We start from the raw sequence: 15,001 nt of genomic DNA on the forward strand, positions 1-15,001 counted from the left end.
TTACTTTTATAGGCCTCAAAACAACATTAGTTTTTCTAAGAAGATTTTATAGGCCTATAATAAAACTCTTGAATCGACGATCGAATTCCGCTGACAATAATATTTGTGGGTGTATTGCTTTGTTCAGGTAGGTTGGAAGAATTATTGACTGCTGTATTTTATTATTTGTTGCCATTTAGTTGCCATAAGTAGAGCTCCCGTTTCGTTTTCCATTGTGATTGTAATGAATGACATGGTAGTTCGGTCCCATTCGCGTGTTATGGTGTGGTGTTTTATTGGCTTGTTTGTATTTTTTTGTGATGACTCATTCTGTCAAGTAGTAATTGGCTTTGATTGGACTTCCTAGTTTTGTCCCTTTCTGGCAGGGCACTGAAGATTACAGTGATCACAGATGTGTGAAAGGAACTCTGAACAGGGTGACCGGACATCCTTTAAGGCTTTATTTCCCGGGAATCTCCCCTGTTTATTTTGCTCCTGCTTTGTCCCGGTGTTCCGATAATTTAACTTAAAAATTCTAACTAAGTTTTGACAAACCTTTCTCGGGACGCCAAGTAAGATTTATTTTTCACATGTATCAGAATATTGAACAAATATATAGAAAGGTGAACAATTTTCATCAAATTTTCATTAAATTACCAACAGATGATGAATCAGAAACAATAATAAAATCGATTAGGTTTTTTATTGTAAACTTTTGCAAGTTCTGCAATGATTTTCTTCCTCCCCAATAATATTACAAACGAATACAGTGTAGTTATGTAGACTATATATTTTCTTTGATCTACACACAAACACACAGGCATGTAGTAGCTATGTGCGAATACGGGGCATCGCGAGCGCTGGTTTTGGTGGCACGGTTTTCGCGCGGGTTTTGCTACGAGTGGCATCGCCTCTGTCTGGGCGGCTCATTGAAAATGGGGTTTAATGCGCATGCGCACATAGTAGGTGCAATCTCGTGCCTTTTAACAGACAGCTGAAGATGTGCTCTTTCTGTACATATAAGTTTCAATGTGGATACTCGCCTGTAAAGTGTGGATATCGGATTCGGAGCTTGAAAGTTCATCAAATTTTTGGACGCGTAAATGTTCGAAATTTTTTAATGGTAAGTAAAACAAGAATCCGATTAGGTATACAATTTGACTGGAAATATATTTGAATTATCAAAAAATCCAAACTTACGCGATTCTGACGTTGCGCAGTCCAGATATAAGAGATGCCAGCTACCCCTGTCACAGCCGGTCTCTCGGCAGTCCAGCTGCCCGATGCGCCTGCCGTTGGCAGGGCGATGCTACCCTTGTCACAGCCGGTCTCTCGTCAGTCGAGCTGCCCGATGCGCCTGCGGTTGGCAGGGTGATGGGAGCGGTCGATAGTGAGTCGTTCATGCTGGATTGAACTAGATCGTAAATTGCTTACTTGATGATTATGTTGTGCCTTTTTTGGGAAATCTCTGTCATTATACCGTAGATAATTATTCTGATATTGATTTTAATACATTCATTTGTCACAGAAAGATTTTATCATCCCAAGGTTATGTGACTCAAGAATCTAGGTGGTTGATTATCGTTTCATTTGGAAACTGGATTTGCTTTTGACAGTGGAATATCAATGTTGACTTTTCTAAAATTAAATTCATGGGTGGAAATCCCAGGGGGACACGTCCCCCTACCCAAAATAATAGGGGGACATGTAACAATAATACATTTTTTTCTTTTTTTTTTTCTTTTTTGGTCAAACTTTTTGGGGTGAAAATGACCTTACAACAGTTTGGGGATAAACTTTTTTTTTAACTTGTCAGAGTTGCCAGCATCCATAGGCGGCGAAAGCTGGGGAAAGTGTACCCCCCCGCCCTTAATTTGAGGTGGGGGACGATCCCCCCACCTCAATTTTTTTTTTTTTTTTTGGATAACCTTTTTTTTTTCTTTTCTTTTTTTTTTTGCTTGTCAAATTTAGTTTTCTGCGTCCCCCTATAATTTTTGGTTGATAACCTTTGGTGTATTTTTTGATTATCAAAATAATTTGGTGGTCCCCCTAAAACTGTTGGCTTTCGCCGCCGATGCCAGCGTCCCCCTACCTTTGGGGCCAATTTCCGCCCATGATTAAAATGCAAAAAATTTGTTGTTTAATTTTTCACTCTCAGAGGAAATATTTCACTTCCACATGGCTCTATTGTCTATTTTTTTTTATGTTATTCATTTTTTTTCTATTTTATTATAATTATTTTTTTTTCAAGAAGGGTGCAGGGGGGGGGGGTTGTGTTCATAAGTTGAAATGGGGATGGGATTTGTATAAGTTTTTGTGTCACTTTTGTTCTCTTGTTTTGAGTGTTGGAGCTTTGATGCCTGTTTTTGTTGCTGTTCAGAGCTTTATTTATGTTCAGTGATTTCACGCTAGAATATGAACTTATTTTTCATTAAAAAAGGAGTGCTCGAACATGGCCTTTGTTGTAATCATACATATCCAAGAAATGCATATATTAAAGCTTAATTTTTATGTTTCCTTCTTGATACTTGAATTACATGCAATGCTACATCTTTACACCCTCAGACTCTGCTGCTCATCCTTCCTAAAAAAAATTGTAATCGAATGCCCACGGTCTCCAAAATGAAAGGTACATTATCCATCTATAAACAAATTGTTGAAACAATAAAATACATAAAGAATTGGTGAAACAATCAAATACATCAGAAAAGCACACTTGTATTTTTATACCATACAAAGTACATGTACAAAAGGAATTATATTTTTCATTTGTAAAAAAAAGACCCCATACATACATGTACACAATACTAAAGTTGAAAAAGAGCTAATTGTAATTTATATCAGAAAAACAAAGAAATACATTAGAAATTACAAAAACAATACTTTAAACAAATTCATTTAGGAAATTATCTACATGATGCTGTTTTGATGCCAACTAAATTATATACAAATTATCTCTCATTATCACTTTCATTTGGCAAAAAAAAGAGGCGAGTAATTGTAATTTGCATAATTAATTAGAATTAAAAGAAATTATTTTACACATAAGAAGAAAAATTACCAAGTGAAATGATTACACATCAATTGAGTTTTCTTTCACCTTTCCATTGATACCTAAATTACTTCAAAGGGCTCAAAAACAAAGAAGTTAGAGCCCGTTGAAGACTTGGGTTCAAAATGGTCACAAAATGGTCACAAAAATCGGTTATGCACTCCATTGACTTTACATTAAGACAGTGACCACAAATTTGGATAAATATGCGCGACTTAAACTGGAATAACTTTATAATTTCTTGATGAAAATTTGAGTTCTTGGTATCATTTGAAAGGTCTTTTTAAGGGCTTTCAAATGATACCAAATTCATTGAGATTTGAGGATTTTCATTTTTTTTGTCACATACCTACATGTAGATTCTCAATGGTGCAAACAATCTCACAAATATACTGTCACATGATAAGCAGTTTTCCACCAAAATGATCACAAAACTGGCAGGAAATTTATTAAGGATTCTCAGATACTGATTTGGTGATGTAATTGGAGGAGCAAGTTATTGAGTTTTCAGCTTTGGTTTTGAATCTCGTTGTGATCAATGGAACTTGTAATGGGATGAGAGATGCCTGTGAGTGATGCCGCGATGTTTCATCTAATTTTTAAGTTTTACAAATGTTTCACTTTTGAAATTTTATTCATTTCTAAAACATTTTAGTTTTCTAACAATTCTTAAAATATATAAAAAAATCCCCTAAATATTAAGATTTTTGTTACATGATTTGATTTTTTGTTTGCTTGAATTTTGAGTCTTTCCCCGTTCTTTCTTTCTTTCTTTTCTTTCATTTTTCTTTCTTTCCTATCCATTCTTCATCCTTAATTCTGTCCATCCTACTTGCTTTTTTGTACCATCTTTATCTCCAATCTTTCCTTTCTTTCCATTCTTTCCTTTTTAATTTACTTTTTTATTTCCTTCATTCTTTCTTTCCTTAAACTTTTCTTTGCTTCTCCCTTCCTCCTTTTTTGTTTCATTCTTTCTCTCTTTCCATCATCTTCTTTCTTTTGTTCATTTTTTCCTCCCTCTCTTTCATCATTTCTTTCATTCATTTTTTTCTTTTTTCCCTTTTCATTCTTTTCCCTTAAATCTTTCCCTTCCTTCTTTTTTCTTTCAAAGAATGAAGGAAACATTTTTTTTTCTTTCCTTCTTTCTTTCTTCTTACTTTCTTTTTCCCCTTTTTTCTCCTTTCATTTTTCTTTCACACATTCATTCATCTTCCCTTCCTTTCTTTATTCATTTCTAAGAATGATGGAAATGTTTTATTCGTTCTATCCTTTTTTATTCAAAATTTCTTTCTTTTAATTTTTCTTCCTTTCTTCATTTTTATTTACTTCATTTCCCCTTTCATTTTTGCTTTCTTTCCTCTCACCTCGTCCTTTTTCATTCCTCTTTTCTTTCTCTCCTTCATTCTTTCATTCACTCTCCCTTCCTTTTCTTTATGATTTTTTACAAGTCTAACATTGTGTAGCCTTCTTTACTGATTTAAAAAAAAATAAAGACCTGGCTCGGTCGACCCGGCTTGGTCGTTCTGCTCGTGTCGATTGTCTTGTGCTTAGTATTTCATTTTGTGAAATCTGGTCACAGTGCTCTGGAACTAGACTACTCACACTAGCAGGCACTCAAGGCATCATTGTTTTGGATACCCCTTCAAGTTCTCCTATCCAAGAATGATAAGGAACTGGAACAACCTACCCAGCAGATCTGTAAATACCAGAGGAATGTTCAGTTTCAAGGAGGCTATTCTCCCTGCCGTCAGAATGATGCAGCCCCCTATATGATTTAAAGTCTAAAGCTTGGTTTTTGCTTGCACTCGGCAAAGCATGTTTTACTAAATAACTGTCAATTGCTATTTTTATCCATCTCCATTTCTGCACTTCATGACACTTATTCCAGCGGCTCTATTGTGACAACATCATCCCAGTATACATGTACATGTATCTTCCTGTATGAGCTGCCTAAGGGATTATTTCATCAAGTATAAGTTTTGAGGATCATATTCAATCTCTCAGACAACCTTTCTTCTTTTTTTTTTCAAATAGACACCAACAGTCAGACATTCCCATGATGACCAACGTTTACGATGTTGCCAAGTGGCCCATATTTTCTTTACTCGCTGACGATCTTCTGGCGAGTGGCATAAGGCTTGCCTGTGTCTACGGGAGCGCCGGCAACGAGGCCATCTATGTCACCAAGGACGACGAGGTCTTTGCCTTCGGGAACAATCACAACGCGTGTCTCGGCCTCGGGGATGTCCAGTCCAGCTTGGCACCGCGGAAGATAGAATCCCTTTGTAAGAAGGGTGTGAATGCCCTTGCGTTCGGAAGTGGACCGCATGTTGTTGCTGCCACCGAGAATGGGGAGATTTACAGGTAGGTGTCGTTGAACCGGGGGGGGGGGGGGGGGGGGTGTTTCACAAAGATTTAACCTTTATACCTCAATAGCTTTTTCCCCTCAAAGTCCAGCTCTGTTCCTATCAGGGTACCCCCCCCAAAAAAAAATAGATCTACTGGTACATGGCAACCCATCCAAAGTTGCTCAAATCAAAATGCGGTCTCGGTTTGGGACTTGTTGGGACTTACATGAACATGCATCATTTTGTTGTCATGAATATGTGTAAATGCAAATCTGCTCTGAACACACATCGGCCCGCTTACGGTAGTTTGCTGTTCAGACCCTACATGTAGTTAATCACTAGTGGTATGAGTGGTGGCCGAACAAATAATGATTTTGAACTTGGCATGTAGCTGTTTTAGATGCGTACATGATATGCAACGTACATTGTTATTGATCAATAAGCAATAGTGCACGTCCTCTTGGCATGATCTGACCAATGCTGTTATGCCTTTTATACAGCACGTAACTAGACATTTAAACTTTCTTTGTGCCAGACATGTAGTTTTATATGGCTGCAATGAATGAACCCAGATGTCCTTGAAGTCATAATCCTACAGGAGTCGCAGTAAACCCGGTTGCAAAATATCGTTTGATTGAATTAACATAACAATTTAAATACTCGTCAAGTCAGCCAAAGAGACATTTTGCATTTTTAAAATTTATGATGAGTTCTTTTCATGTCGGTGGGAAGGTGTTTTTTGGGGGGTTTATTCACTTGGTATATTGATACTCTATTGCCACAGGGATGCTGTTTCCTGTTAAATATTAACAAAAATACAACAAAGACCTCCTGGTAAACAATCTCTATTCTTAAGAAATATTAACTTTTTTCATAAATTTATATAAACCCCTCAAAAAAAGTTTTGCAACTCAGTTTTGGGGATGATATCTCTTTGGTTAATGAAGTATAAAAGATGAAACTGGTATCATTGGAAAGCTAAATTATTCCTCTTTACAATGACATGCCATTTGCTGTGATTATGTAATCATGGAATATGCAGTCACCCTGAACATTGAGAAAAGTCAGAAGTAAAATGTTGCAAAATGCATTGATTTCTAACAAGAGTCTCCATTTCTATAGAATTTCCACCATGCAGGTGACGGTGAATGCACTCGGTCCATCCTCGAAACAATTGGAAATTCGCTATTGGAAACGACGCATTTTGCAACATTTCATGTCTAACATTGCTGCGTATTATCATGTCTGTGTATTTCATGATAACACTAGCATTACAAATGACACATAATCGTAAAGAGGAATAATCATACTTTCCAATGATAGCACTTTTACATATGATGATGGCACACTAAGAAATTTATTAGCACTCAAACTTGAGTTGCAGAACTTTTTTTGAGGGGTTTGGATCATTCTGTTTTCCAAGAAAAATATTGCAGGTAGGAATTATGAATTGTAATAGTCATTTTACTTCTTTATGAAATTGGATGCAAATCTATTTTAGAATAAAGAAAAAAAGTTGATAAATTGATGAGAAAAAAAGGGACTATAAATTCACAAGATCACTAACTATTGGATGAAATTTTATGTAAAAATGATAAGGATGCAAATATATTCTTGTAAATAGCAGAAATCATGATCATCAATATCATCATCTTCATCATTTTCATTATTATCATCACCATCTTCATTATCATTATCATGACGATCATTGTCATCATCGTCTTCATCATCATCTTCATCATCATTATTATCATTATCATCATCGTCATCATCATCGCCATCATCATCATCACCATCGCCATCATCATCATCACCATCATCATCACCATCATCACCATCATCATCATCATCATCATCACCACCACCTCCACCACCAACATCACCTTGATAATCCCTGCTATTATTGAAATATTCACCAAACAGCATGAACCTCTCTATCTCTTTGTTGATAGCTGGGGTCACAATGGATACTGTCAGCTCGGCAACGGTAGCACAAGCCAAGGACTGGTACCTCACCGTATCTCAACCAACCTTGGTACATGTAAGGTCTCTCAAATAGCCTGCGGAAGTCACCACAGTCTCGTTCTCACTGATAAAGGAGAGGTAATGAATGTTTCACTTGAACCAAACACCCTTAAATAATTCATCCAACTCAACAGATCATGTTTAAATCGGTTCTTAGCCCCACCTTTTTTCAATATAATGATTTTTTTCTGGTATGTACATACACATGACAAAGCATACATTGCATTGAAACATTGTATTCTAATTTGTTTTTTAAATTTCTATGTATCTGCATTCACTAACTTTATTTGGTATGAAATACTTAAAGGGGAAGTTCACCCTGAAGAAAACTTTGTTGTGAAAATAGCAGAAAAAATAGTAAAAAATATTGGTGAAGGTTTGAGGAAAATCCGTTAAAGAGTAAGAAAGTTATTAGAGTTCAAAATTTTGGATTTGTGACGTCATAAACGAGCAGCTGCCCCATGTGTTATGTAATATAAAATGTATAAATTTCAAATTTTGTATGGTTCCTGATGACTTAATTAGGTGGTCTGTCTTTGACAGATCACCTCTTAATTTCGTCAGAATTTTCTTTTTGGCCATGCGTTTTGAGTTGGGCCCATTTCCGTTACAACTCAAATTTTCCTCGAAAATCGCACCATTTTATACAATTGTATTTTTTTCTTATGTTTGACATCCTTTACCCATAAAAGTATATATATTCTGAAAGGAAATTGTCTGAGGAATTCAAAAATGCAATCAGAAAAGGCATAGGGTAATGTCATAAAAAGTTAAAGGTAAAAATGTGGAAAACTGAAAAAAACATACTTCCCAATAAATCTGAGAATCAGATAAACTTTACACCCTATAGGGAAATAACATGCATATTTCAACTCTTTAGAGTGAGACCTTTCCAGTGATATATAACTTGTTGGGGATAACTCTACCAAAATAACTGGGCGCAATCATCTTTTAAGACCAAATTTCACATCACAATTTTTGCGGGTAAATATGTATCAATGCTTGATTTACCCCTAAAATATTAATTAGTCTTGCCTTTAGTTGCATAAATACACTTGCAAACACTAACCAGTATATTATAATATATTTACTGTGGTTATTATGAATAAAAAATGATTTCATTCGACTCAAATTGTGGGATTTGTCACCTCTTGGCTCAAAGACCGGTGGACCACAGGTTGACAACTGAGAGTCAGGTTTAAAGTACATGTAAATATAGGAAAAATGTGAATGCACAATGAAAAGTTCTCATTACTGCTTAAGCTTATTTAAAATTAGTGTCAACAAAAACAACTGACAAGTTATAAATAAATCCAGACACCTGGCAAAAATACTTTTTTATGTTATTTTAGAGTGTTATATTTTAAATATACCCTCTTGCTCAACATTCTGCAGGACATGGTCTCTTGGTACTGGGTCAATTGAATGTCAATGCACAGAACATATTTCTATGGGTATATTTGCCTCTGTTTAGTTTAATCTTTGTACCAGTTTCATTCTCAAGTAGTTTTTTGTTTAGTTTTTTTTTATAATTTGGAAAAATATTCTCTGAACACTTTTGTGCCAGCCAAATATGTGTCATTTACTGATTTATAGAAGCAGTGTGATGTAACATTATGAAAAAAGTAAATAGAATCAGATGAGGACTTTATTGCAACAAACAAGTTTTCATTTTTTTTTAAATTGCATAAAAGGTGTATTTATATCTATTATGTTACCATAGTAATCTGAAGATTCTGACACAAAGTTATCACTATCAGTTTACGCTGTCAATATTGAAACCATGAGGTCATAATTATTAAAATAGATTGATTTGTCTCTGAAGCCTTTAATTAGTTTGTGCTATTCTTTTTGAAATTTATGCAGCTTCTAAATTTTATTCAAAGTGTAACCCACAACTGTATTTTAGAACTCCTCATTTCCTATACATCAGACAGTCACAATTTCAATCATGTTAATTTCATGTTTTACATCAATTAATTATACTAATAAGCTTAATTAGGTACCCTTTAAACTTAAAAGTTCAAATTTGACCCACTTATGATTGAAGAATAAGCTAGTGAGCCCCAAAACTATTACATATTTAGGTACTGTGATGTTACACATTTAGTTTCTTAATGAAATGAAAATTTATGCTCCCCTCGTCATGCTCCCCTCGTCTACCACCATGCAAAAATGGCCGATTGATGTTACATAATTGCTAATTACTAGTAAATGAAGTAATCTTAAGTATTTCTTTTTCTTTTAAGTAATTGGTATAAAGATTCCCTTTAATATGATACCAAATATACCCATGTAGCACATGTATTTCAAGTTTTATACCATTAATTATTTCTGTGCTTGTCGTGCAAATGTAACGATACCACCTATTTGCGGGCCCAACTTAAAACGCATGGCCTTTTATTTCTTTCTTTATTTCTTTCTTTCTTTCTTTATTTTTACGGATTTTCTTGTCGCCAAGTTATCTCAAAATGGACTTGGTCAATTTCATTGAATTTCATGTCATCTATAGGATCTGTCATGGACACGTCAAAATAAGCTTTTCAAGGTCATCAGGTCATGATGACGTCATCTAGGCGCCATTTTGTAAAATCACATTATCAATCATATCTCCATTATCAATTATCGAAAATCAGTCAAATTAACATCACATCAACTTCAGGTCAAAGGTCATTAGGTCATGTCATCAAAGGTCACCTGGAGGTCACGACGCGCGCGTACGCGCGCGTCAAAATTTCAAAATGCTCAAAATCACTTTTTGACCGAACGAGAGTACGTTTCAGGTCATTTTAAGCATTTCAAAAATTTTGCACGCGCGCACGCATGCGCGCGCGTTTCCGCGCGTAACGCCTTAACGCAAAGCAGAAACACCGTTTTTTTTACATCATTTCATTGATAATAAAATTCTGAACAATTTGATACCTTGATCAACCTTCTACGACCATTAATAACGAAATTAACACCCGTTAAAGTTTGCAGCACGTGTGCGCGCGAGCTCTCACTATAGGCCATATATGGGCAAAAACATGCCTATTGAAAATTCACTGTAGCTCTTTAAATAATCCGTTGACCCCCAATTTTTTTTTCATATATCGATAGAGTATGAGTTGTAGATTTGATTTCATGTCACCATTGTCCCTAAATTATATCGTTACGTCATCAAAATGGCGCCTAAACTAAAAATTTCATTTTTTCAAAAATGACGTCATCAAATTTATGCAAATTTGGTTGTAACTTCTCGAATATAGATCGTTTTTCGCCCAGATTTCGATATGTTGTAGTTTAGAATGTACTCTTTCTCCTTAGTTATCATGAATTTTCGTTTTGAGAAATGCATCATTGCGTAAAACAGCGATAAAAAGAGGCATGTCATTTTTCCTCATTTTGCGTGTAATCTCTATGGGACATGACTTTTTCTCAAAACTAGATTCGACATTCCGCTATTTCGTAAGCCATATCTCCATTTTTTCTTGTCAGTTTTCCTTAAGCTTTTAGTATGTTGTAGCTGAGATTCTAAGCTTTCGGAAGTGTGCCCTTCATTTTTTGATCAGATGCCGGGATCATGCCCGTATTTCACTTGCAAAATTGGACTTGTAATTCTCAAAATTGCTTACGTGTATTCTCTATGGGGAATATCGTGGCTTTGACTGCTTTCTAAAGGGCGCGGGTTCGAGTCCTGGGGTGAACAAGATGATTTTTTTTTTCACTTTTTTTTTTCTTTTTGCCACTTCTTACATCATCCTTTATGATAATTAAAAGGTATAAAAGTTGAAATTTAGCAAGATAAAACAGATTATAATTGCTTTTTTCATATCACATGTGTTTTGCGTGTAATCTCTATGGGACATGACTTTTTCTCAAAACTAGATTCGACATTCCTCTATTTCGTGAGCCATATCTCCATTGTTTCTTGTCAGTTTTCCCTGAGCTTTTAGTATGTTGTAGCCGAGATTCTAAGCTTTCGAAAATGTGCGCTCCATTTTTTGATCAGATGCCGGGATCATGCCCGTATTTCGCTTGCAAAATTGGAATTGTAATTCTCAAAATTGCTTACGTGTATTCTCTATTGGGAATATCGTGGCTCAATGGATAACGCATTTGAATTGCTTTCACAGGGGCGCAGGTTCGAGTCCTGGGGTAAACAAGATTTTTTTTCCATTTTGTTTCTTTTTACCACCTCGTACATGATCCTTCGTGATAATTTAATGGTATAAAAGTTAAAATTTCGCATGATAAAACAGATTATAATTACTTTGTTTCATATCACATGTATTGTCATACATGAAAGAGACCCTTTTAACAGTGCTTTATCATCTCCCGTCTTTCACAAGTATTCCATCCATAATGAATATTCCGTCGTCATCATGAAGATCATATTGATCTGCATGAACATGGTAATAGTGATTACGATGGCGAGAATAAAGACAGACCACCTAATTCGTCTGCATGACGAATTAAATTCTAGTTTTGTTTTCTTTTCATGATCGGGTATGAAATGACTTGTCTATTGATATACAAAAGTTACAGTGAAAACCATTTTCAATTTTCTGAGAAAATGACATTTCATTGATTTTTTACCATTGGCCATGTAGGAATGCTGCTCGCATATGACGTCACAAATCAAATAATTGAAATTCTAATAACTTTTTAATTTTATGATGATTTTTTCTCAAACCTTCGGCAATATTTTTTATTATTTTTTCTGCTATTTTTACAATAAACTATTTGTCAGGGTGAACTTCCCCTTTAAGGCCTAATAAGAGAGATTATACCAGAGTGGCTTTCTGTCACACCAGTGCAGATAAATTCGATAATTTTTTCATGCAGTTTGCAAAAATTGTTACAATTTAGGCTACAGTTCTGTAATTGTAGAATTTGTTACTGTTTTACTATTTTTTTATCAAATCTATTTTCTGACTGTAAAGCACATTGAGACTGCCTTCAGATGGTTATTTGCAGATTATTTTGACTTCCTCACTAAATTTAGAGCATTAACACAAAATTGTCATGTTTCACTTTCATAACTTATACTTGATTTATTTCAAACAGGTGTTTGCCTGGGGTTACAACAACTGTGGTCAGGTTGGTTCTGGTGCCACTGCTAATATCAATACACCTAGGAAAGTTGCTTCTGTCTTGAGTAAGTGCATTTAAGAGTTCTTGTTTAGAGTTCTGGGAGGGGGGGGGTGGGCATTCATCTCTGTGGGTCCCCTTGGCTATGGAATTCCCTCCCACTGGAGATCCCCGATAGCAAGTGGTCGAGACATTCAAGATTAAGCTAAAAACTTACCTCTTTAACTCATTTTATCAATGATTTTTTTTGTTACTTGTAATTTTGTTTGCCCCCCCTTCAATTGTGTACCTTGAGCATCTCATATGAGATGGATATGGCACTCAATAAATTGCATTTATTATCATTATTATAGATGGTTGCACACCACATGATCTGTTGCTGCATTGTTTCTTATAATAAAATACAAAAGAAATAGTGAGTGAGTGATGTCATCAGTTCCCTCATTTGCATGCCGACCGGGGTGTGCATATAACTGTTTTGTGAAATTAAGTGAAACTTCAAAATGTCTCAACTTTCTTATTTTACATCAGATTGTGATGAAATTTTCAGTGTCATGCCGATTGGATTTTTCTCTTTTTATTCAAATCAACTTTTTGTTGTGGGTGGACTTTTCCTTTAAATCTTATAATACCACATATATTGCTGCTCTTAGTTTATTGTTTAGTGCAAATTGGTAAAAACACCACACTAAGGATTATTATTAGATAGCCAAGACAGATAGCCAAGCGCGATTGGTCCATAGCGCGTCACGTGATATGATTGAAATCAATGTGTCCATGAATATAGTTTTCTATTGTATGGCACCCTCTTGTGGATTAGATGTTACCATGCATTATCGGCCTGCCTTGGGTCCTTGACCTGGACTGGGCTCTAACTTAGATTTAGATCTAGGGCTAGGCCTAAACAAAGTTGATTTGAATAGAAAAGGGTCGTTCACTGCGTTAGACTAACGTTACTTAGATATCTATAGATCAAGATCTAACGTTAGATCTATACCAGTTCAATCAATCACTGTGAATATCATAAACATGCTGCACGCATCGTTAGGCCTAACTTTATCTTCATCATTAGAGGCTATCTAATATAACAGATATTGACTGATGGGATGTGTAAAAAAAAACATTCTTTGGACCACCTAAAGGATTACTATTTTCCCTCAGCGCTGCGCGCTTTGGGAAAATATAACCCCTTGGGAAAATATAAATCCAGCGGTCCAAAGAATGTTTAAATTACACACCCCATTAGTCAATATCTGTATAATATGATATGATGTTGAACTAGAATGTAATATGTTTTTGTTGATATGTCAGGTGGAAAACGTGTTGTCTCAATTGCCTGTGGCCAGACCTCATCCCTAGCTGTTATCGACAGTGGAGAGGTAAGAAAAAAAATCATTACTTTCCTCTGCATGGGTGCGTCGTGGTCTAGTGGTTCTGACTCTCACCTTTCAAACAGAGGGTCGTGGGTTCGAATCCTAGCCATGGTGTGTTTTCCTTCAGCAAGAAATTTATCCACACTGTGCTGCACTCGACCCAGGTGAGGTGAATGGTTACCCAGCAGGATTATTTCCTTGAATGCACTGAGCGCCGGTGATGGTAGCTCGAGCTAAAGCCGGGGTAATAGTAGCAGTGCTTTGTATCCTCAGGCAAAAAGCGCTTTATAAATCCAGCTATTATTATTATTGCTATAAATGCGACTCATTGTATTGGTTTTGATTCCCTTAGTCAAAGTTCAAAGTTTATTTCCACATTTTTTTGAAAAAACAACATATTGACAAATTGTAAGATATATGAAATAAAAACAAGCAGTGTCACTACTGAGATAAATGATTAGAATCATGTGAATAAATGATGTTTTAACCACCCCTTCCCCCAAAAGAAAGAAAAATCCAGAAATTCATGAGCATACATAAATTTTTATGTAAGCAAGAGTAAGCAAGTGTCACTGAAAATCCTGTGTGAGTTTCAGGTCACATGACTAAGGTCAATGAACTTTGGCCATGTATTTTTTTTTTGGGGGGGTATTTGTTGCATCATAATTCTGAAAGTGTATGGATCTAGTTCATAAAACTTGAGGATCTGCATTTATATGTGACTAGGGTTTAGCATTATTGAGCCCACTACTTTTAATAATGAGTCCATTGTGTATGTTTGATTTATATATATATATGGTAGGCTCATTAATACAATTACTTTACCTCCAAATTGTAAATTCATCCATTCATTTCTAGATGTTAATTTAATCTATGTGCTTTATTAACCCTAAATAGACTGGGCTATTTCGACGCCTATAAAGACTGGGGGGGCTGATTCAGCCCCCCCTTATGATCTCGGCCGTTGATCGCGCGATCGCGACGAAAATTGGCACACGCGTTACCCATGGCATTATCTACAAAACTATAACATCAAATTCGGCAAAAAATCTCATGTCTCATTAATTATGCTAATTTATGCGTAAAATCATAAGTTTGCTCTAATTAATAAAATAATGCCCCTGAAATGCTAATTTTTGTTTCACATACTC

The 15,001-nt window shown here is 35.6% G+C and overlaps 1 protein-coding gene across 1 annotated transcript in view; it reads left to right on the plus strand.

The window, feature by feature from the left end:
* The window catches only part of LOC121429979 (RCC1 and BTB domain-containing protein 1-like), a 30,940-nt gene continuing 15,939 nt past the window's right edge, over positions 1-15,001 (plus strand). Inside the window, exons 1-5 of the mRNA XM_041627248.1 lie at positions 1-127; positions 5,066-5,395; positions 7,332-7,482; positions 12,454-12,544; positions 13,789-13,856. Of these exons, the coding sequence (XP_041483182.1) occupies positions 5,088-5,395; positions 7,332-7,482; positions 12,454-12,544; positions 13,789-13,856 (618 nt within the window). The 5' untranslated portion in view covers positions 1-127; positions 5,066-5,087. The remainder of the gene's footprint in view (positions 128-5,065; positions 5,396-7,331; positions 7,483-12,453; positions 12,545-13,788; positions 13,857-15,001) is intronic.

The sequence above is a fragment of the Lytechinus variegatus genome, chromosome 16, assembly GCF_018143015.1.
Source record: "Lytechinus variegatus isolate NC3 chromosome 16, Lvar_3.0, whole genome shotgun sequence".
Taxonomy (NCBI): Eukaryota; Metazoa; Echinodermata; class Echinoidea; order Temnopleuroida; family Toxopneustidae; genus Lytechinus; species Lytechinus variegatus.